This window comes from Lytechinus pictus, chromosome 2 (genome assembly GCF_037042905.1).
Source record: "Lytechinus pictus isolate F3 Inbred chromosome 2, Lp3.0, whole genome shotgun sequence".
Taxonomy (NCBI): domain Eukaryota; kingdom Metazoa; phylum Echinodermata; class Echinoidea; order Temnopleuroida; family Toxopneustidae; genus Lytechinus; species Lytechinus pictus.
This window is the reverse complement of record NC_087246.1, coordinates 40,207,535-40,223,671: the sequence shown is the minus strand read 5'-3', so window position 1 is coordinate 40,223,671 and position 16,137 is coordinate 40,207,535. Positions and strand designations below refer to the sequence as shown.

Below are 16,137 nucleotides of genomic sequence, written 5' to 3'. Positions count from 1 at the left end.
GTATTCTTCGCGTACGGGGCGATCCAGCAGTGGGCTCGGTGCGTTGCTATTTGATGCGAGGCTGGATGCTCATGATACTAGAAGTATCAGTTCGTCTTGGGCACTCTTTTTCAAGGTGTAATTGACAACTTTTTTGAGGACCACTCCTGGTATAGAGTTTGCACCCTCAACCTTGAATGCAGTGGCCTCTGCTTCTGCATCTCCCTTGAACTTGATTACTTCCTTGTTTGTGACATGCCTCCCACGGTTTTATCCATGCTAATCTAGCAAAGAAGATACATTACGATTATTGAAGTAAATCATGAAAATACCTGATTTTCTTATTTATGAGATGTATCAATCTACTATCCGTCCCGCAGTCACTTCACCTTGCATGGCAACATGTCACTACTGCTATATAGGGTTGATACATTTCGAAAAGCATGGCTACAGTTCAGCGGGAGATGATAAACACAACATTTATTTTGCGCCATCTATCTAGTAAACTATTTCGATGGTAATGTTGCACTTTTTAATTTGTGTACTATGTTCGAGGGCAGTTGATGAAACAAAAGTAGCAAAAGTAGATAGATACATTAGATTATCTCGTAATTAAGAAAATCAGGTGAGTATTTTCATGCCTTGTTTTCTCAATATAGGGCTCTCTGATAGCAGTTTTCATTCTGGAAATCCTTGATGAAGATAAAGCAGCAGACTACACAGATTACATCTTTAACCTACTGCCAACCCATGCACTAGCCAGATCTATCATGTTTATTGCTACTAATGATGCCATCAGAACCAGCTGTGAAAGCTCCAACCTGTGAGTGATTACATGATTGATTAGTACATGTGTTCAGATTGACTGGTAATGATAATAATGGTTATTGTGATAATAATGGTTATTGTGATAATAATAGCGACAGTCTTTAGGTTGATAACATACATTGTAAACAGTTACAGCTATGGGTATATGTATAGTGCATATATCAGGTAAAATATCATGGGTCTGCCTGCTTTCATGTTGAGAGGAACAATCGGCCTACTCATCTAGATAAAACCTGTCCAGACAACTCCATTTTTGTCTCGCCTGCATAGCAGAGCAAGACTATATACAGTGCGTTAAAAACAAACGGGACAGTTTTGAAAAGTCTATCAAAATTTTGTTTCAAGTTATGATGTCTATATTTTTATGTTAAAAGATGCTCCAATGTCTTATCTTTCAAATGCCATTTTAAAAAAAGAGTTTCGTTCATGCTTGAGTGAACACAAAACTTTTTTGTCAGTTGTTCAAAAAAGGCTTGCGCCAAATGGCATAAAATATTGTTCATCAGACTTCTTACTAATTCATTATTCTTTATGTTTTGTTGGAAATAAATCTGAATCTAATCAGCAAACCTCCTTTTAATATTTTCGTTATCTTTGCCCAAATTTTGTAATTCCATTCATTTTGAAATCTATTCATTTACTTGAATTGTTCTGTTGTAAATTTTTTTAATATGGTATCTTTCAGCATTGAATTTTTTTTTCATTAGTAAAAGCTAAAAAAAAAATCGACTTTAGTAAGGGGATTCACATTATTAATAGGAGAGCTTGTTTTTTAATTAAATATTCTTTATTATGTGCTGCAAAGGCTATGGTGCCTTTCAAAGACATGAATCCTTCTGTTAGAAGTAACATTGTCCTGTCAAGCACACAACTTAAAGGGATGGTCCGGGCTAACAATATTTAGCATAAATAAAGAGTAAAATTCACAAAGCAAAATGCTGATAATTTCATCAAAATCGAATAACAAATAACAAAGTTATTGAATTTTAAAGTTTATTGTCTCACCTGCATCGCAGAGTGAGACTATTGGCGCCGCTTTTCCGGTGGCAGTGGCGGCAGCGGCGACATCGTCAACACGAAATCTTAACCGAAGGTTAAGTTTTTAAAATTACAGCAAAACTTAGAAAGTATATGGACCTAGTTCATGAAACTGGGTTATAAGGTTAATAAAGTATTACTGGACATCTTGCCCGTGTTTCAGGTCACATGACCAAGGTCAAAGGTCATTTAGGGTCAATGAACTTAGACCATGTTGGGGGAATCAACATCTAAATCTTAACCTAAGGTTAAGTTTTTGAAATGTCATCATATCTTAAAAGATATATGGACCTAGTTCATGAAACTTAGACATAAGATTAATCATCAAGTATTACTAAACATCCTGTCTGAGTTTCAGGTCACACGACCAAGGTCAAAGGTCATTTAGTGTCAATGAACTTTGACCATGTTGGGGGAATCAATATCAAAATCTTAACCTGAGGTTAAGTTTTTGAAATGTCATAACTTAAAAAATATATAGACCTAGTTCATAAAACTTAGACATACATAAGATTAACCAAGTATTACTTAACATCCTGCCTGAGTTTCAGGTCACATGACCAAGGTCAAAGGTCATTTAGGGTCAATTAGCTTAGACCATGTTGGGGAATCAACATCAAAATCTTAACCTAAGGTTAAGTTTTTGAAATGTCATCATAACTTAAAAAATATATGGACCTAGTTCATGAAAATTAGACATAAGATTAATCAAGTATTACTTAACATCCTGCCTGAGTTTCAAGTCAAAGGTCATTTAGGGTCAATAAACTTTGGCCAAGTTCGGGGTATTTGTTGATTACCATCATAACTTTGAAAGTTTATTGGTCTAGTTCATTAAACTTGGACATAAAAGTAATCGAGTATCACTGCACATCCTGTGCGAATTTCAGGTCACATGACCACGGTCAAAAGTCAATGAACTTTGGCTGTGTTTGGGGTATCTGTTGAATTACCATCATAACTTTGAAAGTTTATGGATCTGATTCATGAAACTTGGACATAAGACTAATCAAGTATCACTGAACATCCTGTGCGAGTTTCAGATAACATGACCAAGGTCAAAGGCCATTTAAGGTCAATGAACTTGCACATCGTCATGAATATATTTATTAGGTGAATCAAAACAAAATCTTTAACTAAGATGAAGTATTTAGATGTCATAACTCTGAAAGTATATGGATCTAGCTCATGAAACTTGGACATAAGAGTAATCAACCATCAGTGAACATCTGCATGAGTTTCAGGTCACATGACCAAGGTCAATGAACTTTGGCTGTGTTGGGGATATTTGTTGAATTGCCATAACTTTGAAAGTTTAAGGATCTAGTTCATAAAATGTAATCAAGTACACTGTATCACTGATCGTCTTGCAATTTAAGTCTTCAGTTTCATGATCAAGGTCAAATGTCATTTATGGTCAATGAACATAATATTTTTTCATCATATAAATGGTGTTTTTGTAAATGATTATTCTATTGTTGTTTTCAAAGTCAGCACTGCTGCTATATTGAATCTAGTAATGCAGGTGAGACTGCCAGGTTTGTTGCACTTATTCGGTCCTAGAAAATTATGAGAGCAACTTAGTTTTAATGCTTAGATTTTCCCCACTATGTATATCAGTTGTTGGTTGGTCTATATGGCAGTGCACATTTTTTTCTTCTAAGTTTTGTTTTTCTGATTCTGATAATGAGAAATATATTCATTATTGACTACACCTTTATTTTTTTTATTCGGGTAGTTAATCTTATTCATGTACATGTAATTTGGCACTTAGAAACATCAATAAACACCTTACAAATGTTACAATTATTATTGTTATTATTATAAATCTCATCCATATCATATCAACTTAAACTTTGCATATTATTGTGGACCTATTTTTGCTGTTTCAGGGCTCGAGATCAGTGTGCTAAGAGTAATGTATCCTATGCATTAAATAACTTGGACTGGGAACAGCCTGGCATCGGAATCAACTGCACTTACTTGGCCTGTGAAGCTGTTATCTATCTACTGCTCACTATTATACTAGAGGTACATGTATGTTAGAGGGTTACTAAACCATCTTAATCCTTATGCATGAGAACTTTGATATAAATGTCAATGAAAATAGGATCTCAGAATGTAATGAATCTGAATAAATGATGTCCAACTCGTCACTGAATTCCAGATGTAGGTTAAGGGATTTTCTGAATTTGCTTGAAATGAGGAGCTCTAGATTTCACAAACTACTGGTAGCACATCATGCAGAATTGTCTCTACACTCTCCTTTTGCATGTAAATCATGCACAGTAAGGCTAATTTACCAAATCAGAAGACTGCATCATGAATGGGAAATCTAAACTTTCCCAGTTGCTAAGAAAGTAAAATAAATGAAGTTTGGTAATCAATATATGCATTTAGTTCTTCAGTCATGTGGGTTTTTTGAAGTTGTTATTAAATGATATGAATATTATTTTAATAAAAAATAAAATATAATTTCTTGTCTAATGATGTACATTCTCTATTTTTGTCTCACCTGCGAAGCAGAGTAAAACTATAGGCAGCGGCATCAACACCAAATCTTAACCGAAGGTTAAGTTTTTGAAATGACAGCATAACTCGGAAAGTACATGTATATGGACCTAGTTCATGACAGTTGGCCATTACTAAACATCCTGCCTGAGTTTCAGGTCACATGACCAAGGTCAAAGGTCATTTAGGGTCAATGAACTTTGGCCAAGTTGGGGGTATCTGTTGAATTACCATCATAACATTAAAAGTTTATGGATCTGATTCATGAAACTTGGACATAAGAGTAATCAAGTATTACTGAACATCCTTCGCGAGTTTCGGGTCACATGACCATGATCAAAGGTCATTTAAGGTCAATGAACTTTGGCCAAGTTGGGGGTATTTGTTAAATTACCATCATAACTTTGAAAGTTTATTGGTCTAGTTCATTAAACTTGGACATAAGAGTAATCGAGTATCACTGCACATCCTGTGCCAATTTCAGGTCACATGACCAAGGTTAAAGGTCAATGAACTTTGGCCATGTTGGGGGTATATGTTGAATTACCATCATAACTTTGAATGTTTATGGATCTGATTCATGAAACTTGGACATAAGAGTAATCAAGTATCACTGAACATCTCATTCAAGTTTAAGTTCACATGACCAAAGTCCAAGGTCATTTAAGGTCAACAAACTTTGGCCAAGTTGGGGGTAATTATTAGATTGCTGTCATAACTTTTAAAGTTTATAGATATAATTTATAAAATGTGGATATAGGGGTAATCGAGTCTCACTGACAAGTCTTAGGTCGCATGATCCAAGGTCAAATATCATTTATTGTCAATGAACGTAGTATTGTATCATTATATGAATGGTGTTTTTTTGTGAATAATTATTTCATAGTAGTTTTTAAAGTCAGCACTGCTCCTATATTGAATCGCGCAATGCAGGTGAGACTGCCAGAGGCGCTTCACTTGTCATACACTTGTTCTTAATCATGAAGCTGTGCAAATTTGTTTTTTGTATTTGTTTTAAAAAAATTTGGTTTACAGATGCCACAAGACACTTTTACTTCAGAGAGTGTGTTTACCTTGAAAGGCATAATACACTTAAAAATCAAGATTGCATTTGTTCTAAAAAAATATATATATTACTAGCAAACATGGTACCGGTAGCGCTTTTTTTTCATCCAGTCAGCTTAGCTTTTGGAAATTAAACAATTATAATTCACCTTGATATTTTTTTAGCTTGGATTTGGATATTCCTGCTGTGTATCAAGCTACTTTAAAGATTCTAGAAAACCTGAGGTAAATACAAACACTTTAAACCAGATTTTACATTATTATTATAGTTGATATTTGTTTGAAAATTTAAGATGCACTAGAAAGATTTTATGAGTAAACTGTTCACAAATAAGCATCTTTATATTGAATGATTGAATATATTGTTACAATGCTCAATGATTTATATATACCTGAAGGGGAATGATATCACATCTGGTAAAGCAGTGGTCTTGCTAACTTATTAATTGGTGATTTCCACCTTGTGTTTTTTATTCTTTTTCATTTTTTTCAAATGACATAATGATAATCCCCACATCAATACCTTTCCATTGATATATCATAAGACTACATTCATAATCATTATATTTGTCCTATAAAAGAAAAATATTTCCCTCATCTAAAGTCTCAGGCCAATATGATTCTGTTGGGCAACATATTTGATGTTCCTCTCAAGGCCATTCAATATTATATACATGTAACTATTCGAAGCCAACTGTGCGATGAGTTTTATATGTATTTATGGTTTTTCCTATTGTCATGTATGATTAGGATCAAGATGTATTAGAGGAGAGGACTCTGGTTGAGAATACTGATCCACATGATAGCAAGTATGCTGTCATTATTAAGAATCTAGCAAAGGTAGGTATGCATGGGCATAATAGTTTTAGTTTCATCCAATCGTACATGTAATCCACATGATAGCAAGTTTGCTGTCATTATCACCAATCTAACAAAGGTAAGAATGCATGTGAGTAGTATTTCAGCTTCATCCAGTCATTGGGACACTCACTATCCATTCTTACTACACTGGCCTTATCAGTTACTGTAGAAACGAGACTAGGAAACTGTTTATGGCAAATCAATTTCTCAACCGGAAGAACTCTAAGGTTCACTCTTTTTGTGAATCTTTAACTCCTGATGAGTCAGTGGCTGATTTAATTACAGCTCTGTCGATGTAGTTTATTTGGCCTACCACTGGTGACGAAGTTTACACACTTTGTGAACTTTGTAAACTTGCAAAGTCTTGTCGACATGATCCGATACATACTTTAAAGGACAAGTCCACCCCAACAAAGAGTTGATTTGAATAAAAAGAGAGAAATCCACCAACAGGCATGAGAATTGTCCGATTTTTATCGGAATTCCGATTTTATTTCATCAAAATCTGTGGTCGCCGAGTTCGATGTGAATTTGATATAATATTTGGGGGGGGGTAGGGTCTGGGGGGTAGCGAGTCACCACGAGGCTGAATCCTTACCGGGCCGCGCCGGCGGGGAACGCACTGATCGATCCGTTGCTACATGTAGCTACACTAGCTCAAGCAGCAACACGCACGGAGCGCGAGACTGCACCGCGCACTTCTTCGGTCGCACCACTGACATGAACGATATACCGTATTCATGCTGGTATTCGGACAGCGGGCTGATTTTGACATCTCGCTTCTAATCGATAGAGAATGAGCGCGTTAGTCAATTACACATACACAAATGCGCGCTAAGCTGGAACGTAGTATTTTGCGCACAGTATGCCAGCTCGTCCTGTTTGGAACTCCCCGGCAAAATTCGAAATTTTACACTAAAATGTTCAATTCACTGACCTTTTTTCCCTTTGCTCCTGGATTAGCGCTGATGGCTAAAATTAACCGTCGTCGAAAATTCACATTTTCACACTTCTTGCTGATCATAACTGCATTTTTGAAGTATTATTGGAAAGACGAGATGACGGCCTACTGTACCTTCGTTTCGCCGCTGCCATTGCAATGACATTCCTGACGTAAATTACGTCACCTTTTCCGCCAGCTGATCGATTTCGGATTTTCGTTTAAGTTTTCGGACAGCTGGAATCGATAACTAAGCTCATGCGCGTAGCATGCGTTAATCTAGATTCTAGAATTATTTATTATTTTTTTCATTCTCAGTTATAACTATATAATAGTAAAATCAACTACGATTATTGGACCTACATGTAGCTGTAGGGATATGTTGACACGAACTTTTCATGGGAAAATGGCATGTTTATTATACCAGTCTGCCTGATTCTAAAATATTTTTGTCGCCAGATTTACTAAAGAATAATAATAAGAAGTCTCAAATCTAGGCAATTTATTTTCAGTTTTATCAATTGTTTTTAAATTGAGAAGAGCTAGATATTTTATTTGAATTTGTGCAATCAATGAGTACAGTATTCTAGAATGAGGCCATTTTTATCAACATGGGCCTGAATTTTGAAATGATAATGTTGGGGGGAATTCAAACTTTCATAAGAAATGTAATATAAAGATTTTTGTTTTTTTATATTTTTATTTTTAGTGATCAAAATGGTTAATAATGTTTTTATTTTAGTGATTAAAATGATTTGTATAAGGGATGGTAGACATGTGTTCATTTTTACTGTTTTATTTATTTTAATGTTAATTCTTAGTGAGTAAAAATAAATTTATTAAACTAATTCTTTATATTAAAGTTATGAAGCCAAAATATTAATATACTACCACTATTTTTAATGTATGATATAGTGAATTAATTATTTACAATACTGTTATGGAACAAAAATGTCCATCAGGCTGATAAATTTATATCTTGTGTTTTTTGTGGGGGTGGGGGCATTCAGGGTTTGGATTATGCCCATCCCCACTAAAACTGTATTTAATACATGTGCATCTGCTTTTTTCAGTTGATCAGTTGTTTCTATCATATTTAATCTCGTTTATATCATATTTAATCTCGTTTTAAAAAATGTCATTGGACACACTTTGATTTATTATTCATATATTTTGTAGCAACAGATCCCTCTCTAAGAAGAATATTGTTTAAAATGATTGTTTGATAAAAAGTTTATATTATATGTTTTATTCTTGTGGATGTTACCTTATAGGACTACATGTAAGTCCAGGTCGGGGAGGAAAGCCTGCTGGGGCTATAGTAATTTCTTTCCCAGACAACTTGGACATGTACTGTAAACATCCCTGTTCATTTTGTCATTGTAGGCCCTATATTCTCATGTAAACTGATTAATTGTGAACTTTTTTGTTGTTGAAATGCCAAATAAAATAATAATAATAAAGAAGAAGAAAAGGATTGAAGAAGAAAAAGAAGAAGGCGAAGAAGAAAGAAAAGAAAAAAAAAAGAAGAAGTCAGAAGCACAAAAAAGCAGAAGAAAAGGAAATAAAACTGGGACCTCCATTAAAAAACAAGAAGATGAAGAAACAGATAAAAAAAGAAGAAGAAGCGGTGGAAGAGCCAGGAGAATATAGAACAATATCAAAATCTAGGATGCGGGATCGTGGGTCACCTACATGGTATATTGAGTCAAGAATATTGTTTTGTTATGTCATTGTGCTGATACTTGGGTTTGTCAAAAGTCATTAAAAATTGGAAATACATAATAATGTTACGCAGGTTATAATCCACAATAAGCGTGTCTTTCATTTATATTGTTCTAAGAAAGAGTTGTTCTGTTTGTTTTCAAAGTATAAAAATTACTACCAACAAGTCCAACATGTTTTTTTTTACATCAATCTCCATTTTAAATATTTTCACCTATCAGGATTCTGCACATTAAAAATATTGGTATAAGAAATTTTCATCTTCCAACCCCCCCCCCCCTGCCTTTCCCACTCTTTTATTTTTTTAATTCTGTCTCCCCTACTCGTTACCTAATTCTCTTTCTTTTTCACTTTCTTATTCTTTTCCTCTTCTCCAGTTTTTATCTCACTTCCGTTTTTTATCAGTTTATTTTTCTTCTCAATTTCTCTTCGACCTCATCCCCTCTTTTATTTTGATATGCATGTCCACTCCTTGCATTTCCCTCCTTCATGCAGTATTCCCTTTTCATCTTTCAATTAATCTCCCTTCTCTCTTTTCTTTTAATATTCAGCCTCCATTGCATTTCCGTATATAAGCCTACTCTACTCGTTTCTTTTCCATTTCTTCCATTTGTATAATTTTTTACTCCCTTTTAAATACCAAGAAGAGAAAACATGAAAATTATCACTATCAAGGTTTTCTTATCATTTTTTCATCATCAAATTCTGATAAAGGGGACTCGTCACCCGGCCTGCGAGCGTCACTAAATTTACTTTCACTATTCTACTTGGTTTAATAGCATCCTGTATAGACCCTGTGCTTCTTGAAAATTCTTCTATTCTCCGTTGTTTTACCTGGGAAAACAAATGGAACAAAGATCATCAATAGTATATTTAAAAATATCACTAAAAAATTAAGGCACACACAAAACCCCATCCCAAAAGATATTGTTAAAAAAACACATTTTACTTTGCCCCGCAACCTACTTATTTTATATAATCATGATGATGTGACGTTAATTACGGCGATCAGTGATGATGATGATCAAGAGCACATTAAAAAAGAAAAAGAGAATAGGCGGCCCCTTTGTAATCAATATCAATTTTTCTTCAATTTTATCTTGTAACCAAGAAAATCATAAATCATATTAGAAAATCATTACATAGTTACATGATGTGATATTAGGCCTACATTTAACTGAAAGCAAAGAGCCTAAGTTAGAGCCAAAGTTAGAACTTTTACATTTGTCAAGAGAGGAATTCCATCATGAGAAGAAGAAATATCCTGACAAGCACAAAACAAAACGAGAAAATGCCAAGTGAGTGATTTTTTCCGGGTGTAAGCCTATCAGAAGGGTGTCATTGGGGAGTAAAAAAAAAATCAAAATTGCATGCATGCCCCCCCCCCCCCCGAAAAATAAAAGGATTATATATGATTGACAATAATTGAACGATGAATATAATACTGCTAATTTACATGATACAAGAAAATAATAACAAAAGATCTAGGTTAATATTCGAAAAAAATATCCTACATGTAGCTGCTATCATCAAAAAGCGGGATGGATATAGGCCTAGCTTTGTCACTATTTTCAAATTAATTTATTTCATTTCCACTGAGCAGGAAAAATAAAATGTATAATTAAACTTCCGTATATTTTCATATTTTTTTCCAAAAAAGTTGAGGCAACCTACCCCCCCCTTACCATTTTAATCACTAAAATAAAAATAAATCAAAAAACAAGCAACCAAGATGCCCCGCCTCATCCTTTTATCATTCCAATCACAAAATGAAAATTAAGATAAAAAGCAACAAAGAATTTTTAAAAATACGGAATTAACAAGCCATGTTTCCCCTTTTAACATTAATCACTGAGAATAAAAATTATAATAAATAAAAAAGAGGCCCCCCCCCCTTATTATTTCAATCACTATGAATAATTTATTCAAAAAGAAAAGAAATAAAAACAAACAACAATGAAGCCCCCTTAATAATTTGAATCAATAGGATCATAATTTAAATAAAAGCAAACAATTAATAAGTTCACCCACCCCTTTATTTAAATTAAAAACAAAGAAGACCCCTCCATCGATCGTCGCACTTCATAAAAAAAATAAAACAATAGTATCGATAATGAACGCGCGCGCATATTTTGCCAACTGTCCGAAAATTGAAAGGTACTGTCCGAATACTGAAACGGCGGAAGGGGTACGAAACGAGCGCTGTTACGCTCGACTCCGATGTCGGCAGGCCATGAAATGAACATTGAAATCAATGCAAGAATATTCTTTAGCACTTGGCAAGGTAAATTTATTGATCATCTACATTTAGACCCCGAAGTCATAAAAAAAAACGTTATACTGACATGAATACGGTATGCGAGCAAAAATTGTGCGGTGGCTTTAATTCAGTCTCTAGTATCAAAATGGCGGCATCCACACCGAAGTTCGTGATCGCAATGGGGGAGAAGCGGACCCGAAAGAGATAGATAAATCCGTCAAAAATAGATGGAACTGGGCGTGGTGTGACCATATAATTTTGGAAGGCACTTCTGATCAACATTTGGCCGGGGATTGTTTTCGTAAGCTGTATAGTGAGTGATTGTATTACCGACCGGCCTTGTATTACCGAACGTGTGCATCGTACGCGTCAGAAAATAATTTCATACGCTCAATTCTTTGCAACATCCTTCCAAAGGGAACTTGAATAGAAAGATGATGAAAAATGGTCAAAAACACATTTTCAAAGTCTTAATATTCCAAAAATAATAAAATATGGTCAAAATAGCTCATCAGTGATTTTGTTGTTTTCTCAACTTTTCCTATAGAAAACACACGTTCGGTAATACGATACCTTTTTCAAGTGACCAAAATATTTCACATGCGGAGAGGGGTCCGATTGGAAGCTAATATCGTCAAAAGGAAAAACGATTTCGTCAAATTTTTTCATATATATATTTTGTAGGTAATTGTGTATTTATGGTTAAAGTTTGGTGAATTTTATGAGAATAATGTTTTTGATATGATTGAATTCATGAAAAGTGTTTGGTAATACGATCCACTACCATACGATCCCGGTGAAGCTTGGTGCTTATGGTGCAATGACAGCATATTAAGGTACATGTATGGAATTAGAATTGCAGGGGTAGCTCCCTGGTTCTAGTCACATGAATAAAAGTGAACTAGAACCAGGGAGCTAAGAACAGATGATTGGGTAAATACTTCTGTCGCTTCCAGAATAGTCTACTGCATTGTACATGCTTGTGTTCCATAATTGTCATAAATGTATCATATAGTTTTGTAGATTATGCCATGGGTAACGCGCGTGCCAATTTTTGGCGCAATCGACGGCTGAGATTATAAGAGCGGGAGGCTGAATCAGGCCCTCCCCCCTGCCCCAGTGTTCTTAGGCATCGAAATAGCCCAGTCTGATTAGGGCTAATCATCAAGGATTGCTCTTCGTCAGTTGCTCCTATCATTTCCCCAAATCATCAAATTAAGTCAGGCCCATATTCCTTCTAATTTCAGAGTTGAATTGAATAAAAAGAGAAAAATCCAACAAGTACATGTATATGACTGAAAATTTCATCAAAATCGGGTGTGAAATAAGGAAGTTATGACATTTTAAAGTTTCACTTAATTTCACAAAACAGTTATATGCACAGCCTGGTCGGTATTCAAATGAGGAGACTGATGATGTCATTCACTCACTATTTCTTTTGTATTTTGTTACATGAAATATGAAATATTTTCTCCTCATTGTCAATGAATTCCTCCATGAACATGTGGAATTAGCATTGTTTGATATTAGATGGTTCAGTCAAGTTGGTCTTTATTGTCAAATCTGTGAAAAAATGAAATATTATATACATGTAATTCAAACAATAGAAAACAAGAGAAATAGAGAGTGAGAGACATCAACCGTCTCATTTGCGTGTCACTCAGTTGTGCATATCACTGTTTTGTTAAAAATAAGCTATAAAATGTCATAACTTTCTTATTTTACATCCGATTTTGATTAAATTTTCAGCATTATGGTGGTTTGATTTTTCTCTATTTATTCAAATCAACACTTTCCTGTGGTGGACAATCAGTGACAAATTTGCCTCTATATTATAATATGCAGACATTTTCCCAAATACAACACATGGAACTGGTAAACAAGAACTGCACATCGATTTTCCATGATTTAAGTGATTTGTTATCAACTGCGCATACAATCTGTGAACTATTAAGTCCCAATCACGAACTGCTTCAGGCCCTTCTCATGGTAACGATCATAGGACCAAAGTTGACAAGTATGAAGAGAATGTTATTCAGATGACAATAACAGTCACCAACTCGTGAATTCATTATCTAAGCGATGAATGTCCATCTCTTCATTGGTCCATGGTGATACATTCTAATGTCTCTTTGTATTATGGGTAAAGCTCTAGATTGGTTCACATTATTCCTGTCATGTCACCCACAAGCTGTTTTGATAAATGTCTGTTCTTCCGATTTCCTACCGCTTACCTGCGGGTTTCAACAAGGCTCTGTGGGTGGGCCTATCCTGTTCTTGTACATGTATCTGATCGTACTGAAAATCATTTTTCGGCACCTCTTCAAACTGGATTCAGACACCGCCGCTGCTGCTATCCGAAATCTTGAGGATTGCATAAAAGATGCTCACCAATGGTTGTGCTCACATTCTCTAAAATTGAATTTTTCTAAATGTGAAGTTGTGTTGTATGGCTGATACTCCAATCTGTCTAAAGTACAAATTACATCAATTACTATTGCCAACCACATCATTGGAGTCTGACACATGCCGTATTCCTGGTGTGTTTCTCGACTCGAACATGAGGATGGGTACTCATATCCAATACATCTGTAAATCTGTACTGTGTCAAATATTTGACTCACATTGCAACAGAGAAAATTGTTCAATCATTGATCTCATCTCGTCTTGATATCGTCAATACACTCTTGTTTTATTTACCCCAGTCCCAAATTACTTATTAACAAAAAGTACAGAATTCTGCTGCTCGTATAGTGACTCTTCATAACAAATTTACCCATATCACACCTGTTGTTGATTACACAATATTATTATTAAAGTAATATTCCCTGATTTTACACTTTCATTTTATGGTGGATCAGATAAAAATACAAGAGATACTCATTTTTTTGGAAGATATTGGCCAAGAATATAATTACGAAAATTTTCTACCTTGAAAGTCTTTAGAAGTTACAAACAACTAAAGACAATAATACATGGAAATAATAAGACTAAAAATGTCATAACTTACATGAACACTCAAAATATGAACATGCATAAGAAAATTAAAGCAAACAAATAAATGAAGAAAAATATTTACTGATATCATTTGTAACTTAAAATTTTAAGTTGAATATGACTGTTTCCTTAATGATTATGATCTGATTCTCAATGCGGATTCAAAAGCCCTTATATTTTGAACGATCGGAAATCATTGCATCGCGATCTAATTTTGTTTTGCCTGGATAGCAGAGCAAAGACTATAGGCTCCGTTATTCTGACGATGTCACGTGGTCAACATTGAAATCCTAACCAAGGAAGTATATGGACCAATCTCCGACCAAAGAAGTATATGAATCCATCTCTAACCCAGACCTTGATTCCAGAACCAAACTCATACCCAACCAGATCCATGACCTCCCTCTCTCCTGCCTTCACTCTAATTCTCACAATGGCTCAACCAATCTCATTTCAGTCTCCTTTCTCCATACAAACAAAATTGTTTGTTATACTTGTAATCAATTTGTTTAATGATTGTTTTACACTTGGGAGAGTGCGGTCATCGACACCTCAAAAACAAATAACACGATCATTTCTCAAAATAATGACACTTCAAAAACATAATGCAACAACTGGCGTCTAACACAGCTTGCATGCCGATTAGAATTACTAAGACTATACTAGTAATCGTCAAATTACATATTCTGAAGTTTCTCTCATGTAAAACATGTATATATAATGCTTGCAAATTCATGAAACATCAATATTTGAGATCTTGGTTGCATGCCAATTACATTGACCGATTACGTGTGAATTTCCTTTATAGTTAGAATTATGAAACGATAATCAGAATATTGAATTATCAAATTTTAGAAATTGAGTTATCATTCAACTTGATAACTGTACAAAGATTTTGCTTGCCTAAACAAGCAAAATCATGGACCTTGAGATAGGCGAAAACAGAGCTAAACCTAATAAGGAAAAATTCTCTGAAATTCCTATCCGACCCCATTAAGGCTATCAAGCAGACAAAGAAATTAGCTCCAAGGTCAACCTACATGTACATTTTTATTAACCATTTCCGTCATTTGAACGGAAATAAATTTTTTGACCTGCTAAATATATTTTTTTATAAATCTCCGTAATTAAAGAAGTCTTGGGGGGGAAAAAATGCTACTGTCCTGTATGATGTGATGACCGCGACTGAAAGCTAACCCGAATTCTCCCTTCCACCTAACATACATGTAGCAACAATAACATGTTGCGTAATCACATGCAAATCAGCATTCCCCCTCAAATGAGATAGCAATTCTCTTTCTATTCAATGCTAAGAGAATTTCACAATTCTACAAGCAACTCCAAGGAGTGGACATGGGATCTCCACTGTCACCAATCATCGCTTATAACTTTATGGAACATCTCGAGCACCAAGCACTCAAGACCGCCGACAAATCACCCTCCGATACGTTAATGAGACCTTTGTCATCTGGCCACACAGCACACCCGACCTCCACCATTTCCTCAACCAGCACTCCAGCATCAAATTCACCATGGAAACCAAACGCGACAACTCAATCCCTTTCCTAGACGAACTCATTACCAAGACACCATCTGGATTCCATCTTGCCAAGTACATGTATACCGAAAACCAACCCACACCAACTGCTACCTCAACTATCGCTCTCACCACCACCAATCAGTCTCCAACTCATCAGACGAGCTTACTAACTTAGTGATAAGGCACATCTCCAACAGGAACTCAAATGCGTCACCCACTCACTCACTTTCATCATCCAGTACCCCAGATGGAACAACAACACTTAGGCTTCCCACTGCCAGACCAACATCGACACAACCGGAACCCAATCCAATACCAAACCTACGGCGACCATCGTACTCCCCTACTTGGCGACTACAATGCGTCCTCTGCTTAGCTAACATCCACCCACAA

The 16,137-nt window shown here is 35.2% G+C and overlaps 2 protein-coding genes across 2 annotated transcripts in view; both read left to right on the top strand.

Annotated features, from left to right (window-relative positions):
* The window catches only part of LOC129279713 (phospholipid-transporting ATPase ABCA3-like), a 67,066-nt gene extending 58,266 nt beyond the window's left edge, over positions 1-8,800 (top strand). The window contains exons 12-15 of the mRNA XM_064095639.1: positions 639-802; positions 3,738-3,876; positions 5,587-5,646; positions 6,172-8,800. Coding sequence (XP_063951709.1) covers positions 639-802; positions 3,738-3,876; positions 5,587-5,646; positions 6,172-6,312 — 504 coding nt within the window. The 3' untranslated portion in view covers positions 6,313-8,800. The remainder of the gene's footprint in view (positions 1-638; positions 803-3,737; positions 3,877-5,586; positions 5,647-6,171) is intronic.
* LOC129254230 (phospholipid-transporting ATPase ABCA3-like) overlaps positions 6,365-16,137 on the top strand; it is a 48,699-nt gene continuing 38,926 nt past the window's right edge. Inside the window, exon 1 of the mRNA XM_054892680.2 lies at positions 6,365-6,370. Coding sequence (XP_054748655.2) covers positions 6,365-6,370 — 6 coding nt within the window. The remainder of the gene's footprint in view (positions 6,371-16,137) is intronic.